The following is an 11,069-nucleotide window of genomic DNA, read 5'->3' as shown; positions in this document are numbered from 1 at the left end:
CAAAATCTATTATATTTTAAAAGTTAAATCGTTTTAAGAAGTAAAAAAAGAAAACATAAATAGCTAGGAGAGGATGTTTTGTCATTCTGTTTTATAGGGTTTTGTTAAAGTGGTGAGGAGATAATTTTGTAGAAAAGGGAAATGAGCTAAGAAGGAAATTATATTTGAAAGCATAAAGAGAGGTAAATTGGAGGAGTAGGTGGTTCTCAAGTCTAGCCATCCATGTGTTCAATCCTTACACCAACTTCTCTTACAAACAGGATCACGATAGTGCTTTCAATAATTCAACCTTTTTCTTCTTACACTCCTTTCCTTTCTTTAACCAATTATTTTAGTCTGCACTTTTTGTTTCTTTTCGTCAATTTTTAAATACAATGAAATCTAAATATATGTTAAGAATTGAGAGGTTGATAAAAGAAGTGTCTAGTGAAAAAGAACGGACTGGATATGAGCGGGATAAAAATCTCGAGAGGATAAAGTAAAAATTCAAAAATTAAAAGAAAAACTTAGGAGATAGTAAAAGAAAAAGGGATATGAAAAATCATGAATTGAGAAAAAAAAAGATACTATTTTTTTACAATTTATTACAAATCAATATTTTTTAAATTTCATCCGTTATTATCAATCAATATAAGTGATAATTATTTTTCTATCTTGATCAATAGTTTGAATGTCAATTTTATCCTTTGAGATTGAATAAATCATACTAGAAAAAGAAATATTTATTATCACGTAATGTTTCTCATGTTAGTTACTTTATTATGTATACTTAATATTTCTTATCAAATCCTTTCACTTTGCATTGTCATATATGGTTCTATTAGCTAAATTTAAGTAAATAATGTATTAAATTAACTTGATACATAATATACAACCTTAATTAATACATCTTTCAAAAATCTTCAAACAAGTCCAGTTCTCTGCTAATTTTTTTTTAATATGCTCTACTAAGTATTAAAAACACATTGTTTTAATACTTTAAAAAGAATTTTAATATATTTTAAAATTTTAAAATTAATGTCCATGAGTATATTTTAAAGACATAACAGAAGAACAGAGAAAAATCAGTAAAAAATTCAAACTCTCTTCAAACCCCCGGTTCTTGGCATCACAAATTTCTTAAGTCTAAAAGTTGAGATACCGTTCTTCAAAATTGCTAAACATTGGCATTAACTGTAATCGAGTTTCGTTCTGCTGGTACTGACGGACAAACATTTTGAATTAGAATGAACCAGAATACAGTCATGTGTATAAAATATTAGAAAACAAGTAGTGGTAGATCCTTCAGCCTATTGTTGGGTAAGGGAAACATGGTCCTATGGTATTAACAGTTCATACTACAACATCCGCTACTTGCTTGGCATGGTTGCCCAATTTCACTGCTCGTCTTCTTCCATTTCAGCTGATCTACTTCCATTACAAGAAATAATTTATTAAGAGTACAAAGCATCATATGCAAGAGAATAAGGATCCACAAAAACTATACCAGTCCACACAAATTCCTGTAGGCAAGAAAGTTTCATCAGAAATACTCCAGACCATGCAGAAACTGCCTCTGATTAGAATACAAGGAAAACAATCACATTTTTTGCTATATAGTAAAGTACTGTATTTACTCTTTACCCCCTCAAAAATCAATGCCAAATGCCAAAAAAGGAAACAAATGGAACCATGTTTTAAAAAGCAAAAAAGTCGAATCTCTATAATGGCCATCAATTTTGACAACACACTCCATCAAAGGGGCATGCCACTTAAATTAGATAATGCAAAAAAAATACATAACTAAGAGACCAACGGACCAGCAAATGTGAGTGCCGTATTCCTTTGTCTCCCTTACATGTGTCTTCAACGCGTGTTGTGAAGCAAGCCAACTAACAAGATAAAACTAAATCCGGCCAAATACAAAAGTGCCTATTCACCAATTTAATCATAATCTTGAATCTTGACTCTAATGGCAATTCATGAAATATTCGTAATGCAAATGCACGATATAAACAAGTATACCAAACAGCCCAAGCAGAAACCTTAGCATGACCATACATGTCCCTTCTCCTAGGATTAGGATTCTCTCTTCAGAAGTAACTGCACCATCATGCAGTTCAAATCCGACAGATTACATCTAATGTTTCAAATTATTCGTTGTAAAATAAAGCATTTTTATGGTTTATATTTATTCAGTTATTCTTTTATTGTAGAGGATCTTTATCCGGTCCAATATATTTGCTAATATTTTAGGGGTAGGAAGAGGAGAAAACATTTCGCACGGGTGTATGGACATGAAAAAGTAATCGTTCCCTTAATTTTATGCTTCCACTCAGTAGTGGAATAGAATAGAATAGAAACTACAGAGGTTGTGGATGTCGCTGTCAATCAAAGATTACTATTTAGCTCATCAAAATGAAAAGCTAATTGAGAGCATTATACTCCCAAAAAGGTTCAAACAAAGGGCTTTGGGGCTCCTTGGCTCCTTTCTACACAAAACATGAAACACTAAATTGTGGTCGGCGCAATCATTAGACAATGCCAGACCATTACTTGTTTTGCGGTGGCAAACACCAGAAGCGTAAAGCCAACTGTAAACGGAAAATATTATAACCATGGGTGATTAGTTAATTTATCAATGCAAGATTTATGAGCATTTAATTTCTGAGCATCACAAACAACCCATCAAAATAATAGCAAAGAACCATAAGATCTAAAAAAGAGTTCTTGCTAAAAAGGGTACAGTTAATCATCGTCTAAGATAACAATAAATAAAATCAATTTTGAAGTTGCAACAACTGTTTGATACAATAATAACTTGAGATGTGCTTTACCTGAACTCTGAGAAAATTGCAATTCAAATCCCAAATGTCAAATAAGCCGTGCCTTTTTAAGATCAGAAACAACTCCACGATCCTCAGACCCCCTATCATTGTATATAACCTGCAAAAGACAGTTAATTTTATTTTTAACAAGTAAAATAAATGATAAAACGAAAATGTCTAATGGCAAATACCTTGTCTATGATACCATACTCAACAGCTTCACTTGGGCTAAAATACTTTGGACGCTGAATATCATTCTCAATCTGCTCAGGTGTTTTTTCCATATGCTTTGCATACAATTTAACCTTTAAAAAAAAACAAACATCATGCACGAGTTGCTACAATAATCTTTCAGTCAGCTTTTCTTAAAGATCAGTAAAGCATACATTCTTAAGAATCCATATTAAATCAAAATTATGCAGAAGTTCATTGAAATGTCCAAATACAACACAGTTCATAATGTCATGCTTTGTGGTTCAAGGGAACCAAGAAATGTTTGGCTACTGCTCAACAAACTAACATTTCAGTAGCTGATAAAAAAATAAACTAAATTGACTAAAAATGCAAGAGTATGCACTGGTCCAAAAATCTTCACAGATAGTATATATAACTTCAACTAAAAACTTAGCTATATAAAATTAGATAGAAGCACATACCAATTCTGCCTTCACATTATTGACTTCTCTTCTTGCAAGGTTAACATCTGTTGCTTGACCTTGAAACCTTGCAATTGGCTGCAAATTGAAAAACAATACAATTCAGATGTTAGGATAAAAGATCCCCAAAAGAAATACAACAAACTAAGTAACTAGAATGATCACACCAACAGCTTAAGCATTGGGGATAGTTAGGGGTTGTTTCTTTACGAAAATGTATATATTTTCATTTTTTATTTCACTTTTAATTACCAAACACCACCTTATTTTAACTTTATTTCCTCTTTTCAAATCATTGGTATAGAAAACGGTGAAAAACAACTTTTTATTGTTTTCTGTTTCAACAATTTCAAACATGAAATGATGAACTTTTGGAAATAGGCAACAGTAAAAACAGAAAATGAGAACAGGAAATAATTTCTGAAACCAAACAGCCTTTTCATTTGTAATAGTCACAAATGGTGAACCTGTCTTATCATTATCGTTGATGATGGCAAAGCAGAGCGGTTTCCCTTTGCACCTGAAGCCAAAAGCAATGCTGCTTCTCCCCAAGCATTACCAACACAAAGAGTGAAAATAGGAGGCTTGACATACCTGTATCACAACAACTAAGCTAGATTTATAAATATAAACACAAACATTATATGGGGAATTCTTCAAGTTGGGAAAAAGCTATAGAATAAAAAGAAATATGTTTCATCTTCAGGTTATAACAATTACAAGAAAAGTAAACATATCATGTTGAAAGGATTAGTGAAAAAAACAGGTCACCAAAGATGGTATTGCTCGGAAAGAATATAACAAAGTTCATATTTTAGGTACACGCATGAATATTCTTATTTATAATGAAACAAAATCAATACCAAATAATGATAAATATTCGGTAAAATATTTCCTTGTCAAATCATATCATATCTTCCTATTCAATATAATCAAATCATATCTCCAACGTTCCTCCTCGAGCTATGGAGCATATGTATCAAATGAAATAAACTTGTTACAAATGTCATTATAAAGATCCCTCGAGAGACTATGTTAACATGTCAGCAAGTAGGTTGTAAAAGCTGACAAAGTAAATAATAACAAAGCTAGTAGATGTTCCCTAGACTAGACATGGCTTTCTCTCTGTCAAGGTCACCTCGTTAATCTTCAATATGTATTGTCCTTTCAAATCGTATTGAAGAGGGAAATGGTACACATTTATGAGATATAATCCTCTTGTATTTCAATTAGCATAGTTGAGGAACATATATACATATAAAGCATCACTTAGGAATTTCCCTCAAGGTGGAAATATGTATCACACAAGATGGAAGTCAAGCTTGTTAGAAGTGGACAAAGGCCACAGGCTGCCAGAGGGCAAAACTGGGTAGAAGACAAGATAGCTCTCAGAAAGAAAAAAATTGCTCTGAGGACCCTAAGGATGTCAAAAGACAAAAAACAATCTAAGCACATGGTAGATGTCAGAAAGAAAAAATACTTAAACAGTCCAACAATGGTTGAGAAAAAAAATGCTCAGAGGACATAGCGACTGTCAAAGAGAAAAAATGGTCATTGCACAACAAGCTAATGCCACTGGTGGCAGTCACTAGCTGGAAAAATCTCCACAAACGAAAAAAAAAAAAGAAAAAGACGGTAATACTTGCTGGAATCATTAAACATTACCCGGCAGAAAAATGTCAACAAATAGTGCTCACCGGAAAAAGTTGATGGTAAATAGTACTTGCCAAAAAATGTTGAGAGTAAACAACACTGACCCAAAAAGGTCAACCATAGATAGTACTCACCAAAAAAAGACAGCAGTATGAACCACTCATTGGAAAAACTTTGCTGATAAATGGTATTATTGGACTGAAAAGATTTCTAGAAAATCATCAACAGTGAACAGTAACACCCGTAGGAAAAAGCTTGCTGGAATGTCTTCACCGTAAACAATAATGCCAGCAATGAACTGTGATGGCAGCAGTGAAGAGTGGCACGAAAGAAAAGGGAAAGCAAATAGAAACTAGACAATAAACATGATTTCTAAAATATGTACACCTATGAGCAGTGAGCCCACAGGAAAAACACAGATTAGGAAAAGAATTAATTTAGAAATCTAGATCCAATTTAAAACCTTGATACAACTTGTAGAAAATCACTTTCCATCAAAAAACACTACGGTAAGGATGCGAATTGTGGGTATTATTGCCATTCAGATTACTACCCACAGAGGGACTCATGGATTCCTAATTATTAAAATCTGAACACAGTGCCAATATAGGCACAGCTAACTAAAAAACTTCCCCACCTTACAACCCATAACTTGAGCAGAGAAAATGAAGAAAGACAGCAGTTAAATTTTTTCCCATTGAATGACACCTTTGTAGTATATACTTAAGAGCCTAAAATAAGCGAGATAAGGAAAATAAATAGCATGATCAAAGAAACAATAGCAATAATAACCTCATCACATCATAAATTGCAAAGGCCTCAGTCTCATAACCCAACTTCTCACCTCCCTGAAAGAACAAAACAAAATTCCATTAAGAAAATTAATATTTTCATGGAGATTGTGGCACCATATTTTAGAATCTAATGAAAATCATTTGCCGTTATTTAGTAGTCAGAAATGAAAGCATTCAACAGTTCGTATAGATTCATGCAGCCTCCTCATAGTAGGATAAGACTAGGTTCTTGATGTTGCACATGATATTGTCATAAAACTGAGCAGCTCCCTGCTAATTATACAGAAAGAAATAAAATGTGTTGATTTTATTAATTTCATTTAGCTAGGCTATATAAAATAATTATTAAATTATCTATGTCTATGGCAGATTTCTATCTTCAAGGCATCTCCATAATAGCATTACACTGAACCCAAAAAATGTTATGATTAGTAATAGTTTCTCGGAAGTTCCAAAACACGTTAATATTCTTTAATTTCTATGAAAACTAGGTTGACAAGTGTAGATATGGCCTCACCCTATATGATAAGATTAGATACGCTTATAAAGTAGGATGGTGACTTCAATTACAGTAAGTAGGGGGTTGATTGTGTACAGTTTTAATTTCCCATTTGCGTCCTTATTTCTTTAATTAGGGTCACCTCATTAGGATCTATATATTTGTATCAATTTTTAACATTTTAGACAACAGAACAATTCAGTCTTTCCTATTCTCTTTTAAAGGACAAGCATGTCTCAAGATGATAGTTTCAACATGTTACAGATTCAATATTGGTCCCCTTTACTCAAATTCATGGCTCTAACACTTTTGGTTGTCACAAAAGATCCTCAAGCCATGGTGCATAAAACTGTGAGGCTCAGTAGATCAGTACGCTTTAGATATCCTTCACCGTGGGCATAGTCTTAACCAAACCCAGAACCCCCACCTCCAGCCCAATGCTTGCAACCTGGTTAGGCTAGTTTGGACTTAGCTCTAGAGCTGCCTTTTCCGCGCACTATATCACAATCTAATGAGAACATGGACTACACACTCATCAATACCTCTGTTCACCATAATTGCTAGTAAAGTAATTGCCATCAACGTAGTGCTTATCAAAATTTACATTGCTTTGTTTCAGATTAATAAGCAAACATAACATTTGAGAAAATGTGGCAATTTCTTAGCACATTATGCATAAGTAGGTATAACTTGAAAAGGGAAACCCCCAAAAGCATGACTTTTATCAAGGTGTGCAACACTAGAAAATAATATCCATAATAGTTTCTAAAAAATTATTGCATTAACACAATGACCCCAATTATATTTCTAATGAAGTTGCATAATTTAATCTGGTTCATCTACCTCACTATCACTGCTCTAATGCACACACTCCCTAGTCCCCTCCCTCCCTTTATCAACCCCTGTTACAACACGTGACTCTAAATCAACCAAGCCCTGCTATATGCACCTTAGTAAAAAGAGAAATGCTTTAAAATTAAATAAATTAGATATCACACATCAAGCTATGAGAAAGTATTTCTCAGGTGAAAACAGGCTTAATAAAAAATAGAGAAATATCACCTACCTTGGTTGTCCCAGTGGAGTTTATGTAGAGGTAGATAGGCTTATCATCATCTTCATATTGAAGGTAAAGAAATTCTGCTAGAATCAACTCAGTGACAGATGGAACAAGAGACATGCCCAAATAAACAATTCGGTTTTTGTACAAGTAAGAAGCCAAGTCCGGTGGAGGTTGTTCCCATGCACTCCCACTTGAATATGGAATAACCTATCCAAAGACAAAAAGAGAACAACAAACCTGCATAAAGATGGCATATATTGTGCCGCAATGTGCTATGAAATATTGTATATTACAAGTTATACCATTTATTCACATAATACATAAATAAGGAACCGGGGTAGTTAAGGAATGTTTGTTTCACACACTGCACAGCAATAACCATATATGAGTCTCTTTTCAACAGATGAAAAACAAAAACAATGACAGCTCTATACATATAGCATCAAACAAAAACAAATAAAATAATAAAATAGAGCTCCCAGTCCTCTCCACATATCTATCAAAAAGACTCTGAAGAAACTGTTCACGGACTACCAAAGAGAATCCACTAAATAAATCCTATCCCTTATCAAGTAGATCAGTATAAGGAGAAAGTGACAAAGAAATCTAAAAATGGCATGCAACGCAAGATGTTAGAAGGGATCATTGCCTCTTCGCTATTTAAGAATGCCTTTTCTAGTTCAGGCAGAAAAAATCTCCAATAGTGCATCGATCTAACATGCTACCAACTGTGATAAATGGGGGCAAACTAAGCAGAAAGCACAAAGAATTACAGCTTGCCAATCTTTGGATTCATAGCATTCAGTAGTTTAGGGTTTTCCATTTTTGAAAATTGAAAATCATCTTTGACTTGTATTATGAACGTTGTGCTTGCAGAATGAGTAGTTACTAGTTTATTTATATAGAAAGTCGATGGGAAAAGCCAAATATATTACTATTTGTTTTTATAATCTTAACAATCTTCTTTGATAAGGTGTGTTGGGCTTTTATGGACTTCTGTATCTTCAGGGATTAAGGTGGCATCATTGTGAACATGCTAGAACAAGATAGAACATAACATATGAGTTCTATTCTACATTTGGTTTCAAAAATGAAACAGAACATGTGGTCAAAAAAGGATTGGCTACAAATATTTTCTTCTGATTCCGAGAGAAGGCTATTTTCGACAAAGTGAGACTTCTCTGCCAACAGCTTTGTTTTGTTGGGTGTTCGTGATTGTGATAGTGATGACCACAAGGACTCATTGATACATTTCAAATCCCTAATGTGCGACCTGAAAACTCTGTTCTAAAACGACCTTAGTCGTCATAAAAACCTACTCACTCCTTCTCAATATCCGTCAAAGTCAAATTCCACACCTATATAAGCAAAACAAAAACTATAAACCCTACGACCTCATACGCTGATTAGAAACTAAACCCTTAAACCTATAAATTCACACTCGAAATTATCGCAGTACGCACAGATAAACGGTGAATATTCACGCCAAATCAGAATCTAAGTTATTACGGTGTTGACATCAAATCGCCAATCTCTTATCCAATTCGAAACCAACATAGCAAACGCGAATGTGAAAAGCGGATGAAGAAAGGTGGTAAAATGGTAGTACCATAGTGACAACGCCTCGTTTGGCGTTGGAGCCACCAAATGAAGCCGGGTTGAGGGAGGAAGGTCGGAGCTTGAAGCCGGAGAAATGGCTAGAGGCGCTGCTGATTAAGGCACGAGGAGCAATGAAATTGGTGGAGAGAGATGTCCTGACGGAGGAGGTCGACGAGCTCATGGCTCGAATAGGGGTTACGGTTCGAGACGACGACGGCAATGCCATAATTGGCTTGTTGAGTGCGAAGCTAGAAGCAGTTGTGGCAACCTCCATGGTGAGTGAGCCACTACGTGAAAGAAGAAAATAATGGTAATGTAAGGAAGTCACGGCTTTTAAATGGATGTCCTTGGACTGAGCAGAAGAAGTTCTTCCTGCACCTCCATAGCTTCCTTCCTGCACCCTCATGAAATTGTTTCTTCCATTTTATCCTTTTTGAATTGTAAAATTTGGAAATCAAATGATTTTCAAATTTTAATTCAAAATTCATTTTTCATTTAATTTTAGATTATACAATTCAGAAGTCATTTTTTGTTTTCAGATGGTATAAAGTCATTTTTTTTCAATTATACCATCTAGAAAGAGAAAAATGGGAAAAAAGTGTATGGAATTTCAAGAAGAAAGTTATGAAGGTGCAAGAAGAAACTACCTGAGCTTATTGGTTTTCGGTCTAGACAATTTTTTTATTGTGGATGTACTAGCTAATTTCTTTCTGCACCCTATGTTTTCTATCTATAGCCTATATATTTTATAATGAAAGTTTTATCGGAAGCTAAGGCTACACCTCCCTTGTCCTTGTTGGCTAAATGTTATGGTGAGTTGTTGGTGTTGGTAGCCTGACGATCTCGTCTCTCCAATTTTGTCGTTAAATCTACCATTTTTTAAACCTTTTGTATTCTCATATAAAGTGAGGGGTTAGTGTTGTTGGTCATTAAAGAGGATCTACTTATTTTAATTCATTTTTTCAAACAAAAGAAACACATGCATTGTTTACATCACATAACATCAAATTCCTTACTAATTCATTTCATAAGTTGAGTCACATGATCATCATGCAATGCATAATTAGAACATAACTATTCTTAGGTCTTATTTAAAAAATCTAACAAGGGATACTTGTTTTTTTTTATTTTTTCACATTCTGTTCAATATCATTATTGATGTCATTGAATGTCCTACATTTTTATAAGATAATTGGTTGGTATCGTCCATTACAAAGTTTCAAAATCATTAATTTTTATCTTATTATCAAATATAAACAAAATGTAAATTATATTAACTTATGAAAAAATCAATATTTTAGAATAAATATTGATATAAATATTTTCGAAATATATTTTCAAATAACAATTTAACATTATGCCACAACATTTGAAATATACTTTAACAATCATAAAATAAAAAGTCTCAAATGTAATATATCAACTAATAAGAAAATCTTAATGCAAAATTATTGGTAACACTTTATTTGTAATAAGACAACAACGATAATAATAATAATAATAATAATAATAATAATAATAATAATAATAATAATAATAATAATAATAATAATAATAATAATAATAATAATATAAAAATAATCATTATACTTTAATTATTTAAGATTATGATTATTTTTCATCTAAATTTGATCCTAAATATTTTTTAAATCAATCAAAAAGATTGAATTCCTTCACATTTTATAAACTGAATCGAACTAATAGTCTCTTCCATCAATTAGACATTAGAAGTTTTTAAAATGTGCTGAATTTTTATTGATTTTTATTTGTCACATTTATTTGTCCAATCCAACAACCAAAATTTATAGAAATTCATATTTTTGTTAGCGGTAACAATATTTTATAATATCGATCAAGACGTTGAATGCATTGATCTTTAGATATTGTTAGAATTAAGAAAAAAAAATACAACATAATTTTTTTAAAATTAACTTAAATATTGTGATAATTATATGAATATTTAAACTTAGTGCATGTGTTAATTCACACGGTCACACA

General features: G+C 32.8%; 1 protein-coding gene across 8 annotated transcripts; it reads right to left on the bottom strand.

Moving 5' to 3' along the window:
* Positions 1-1,143: 1,143 nt before the first annotated feature.
* CLPR4 (CLP protease R subunit 4) lies at positions 1,144-9,378 on the bottom strand. Of its 8 annotated transcripts, none has more exons than XR_003603411.2 (9): positions 9,082-9,378; positions 7,476-7,679; positions 5,909-5,964; positions 3,931-4,057; positions 3,464-3,541; positions 2,999-3,112; positions 2,817-2,925; positions 1,487-1,555; positions 1,144-1,410 (listed from the first exon to the last, which is right to left on the bottom strand). XR_003603411.2 is itself a non-coding variant. In XM_028065114.2 (8 exons), the coding sequence occupies exons 1-7, from the start codon at positions 9,343-9,345 to the stop codon at positions 2,854-2,856; spliced, it is 915 nt and encodes a 304-aa protein (XP_027920915.1). In that variant the 5' UTR covers positions 9,346-9,378; the 3' UTR covers positions 1,144-1,502; positions 2,817-2,853. The 8 variants fall into 8 exon arrangements, 3 of the variants coding, with proteins under 3 accessions (XP_027920915.1, XP_027920916.1, XP_027920914.1); XR_003603410.2 differs by having other exon boundaries at positions 1,144-1,407; XR_003603412.2 differs by having other exon boundaries at positions 1,144-1,407; positions 1,487-1,549.
* Positions 9,379-11,069: the final 1,691 nt, after the last annotated feature.

The sequence above is a fragment of the Vigna unguiculata genome, chromosome 3, assembly GCF_037176805.1.
Source record: "Vigna unguiculata cultivar grain cowpea cultivar isolate G323 ecotype 2 chromosome 3, ASM3717680v1, whole genome shotgun sequence".
Lineage (NCBI taxonomy): Eukaryota > Viridiplantae > Streptophyta > Magnoliopsida > Fabales > Fabaceae > Vigna > Vigna unguiculata.
The sequence above is the reverse complement of the archived record's forward strand: the minus strand, read 5'-3'. Positions and strand labels throughout refer to the sequence as shown.

Excerpts from the sequence above, each read along its gene's own strand:
- CLPR4 (XM_028065114.2), bottom strand. The coding sequence starts at position 9,345 with ATGGAGGTTGCCACAACTGCTTCTAGCTTCGCACTCAACAAGCCAATT. Across the intron at positions 7,680-9,081 it reads AACGAGGCGTTGTCACTATG|GTTATTCCATATTCAAGTGG; the intron begins GTACTACCATTT and ends GTCTTTGGATAG. Across the intron at positions 3,542-3,930 it reads CAACGATAATGATAAGACAG|CCAATTGCAAGGTTTCAAGG; the intron begins GTTCACCATTTG and ends TTCAATTTGCAG.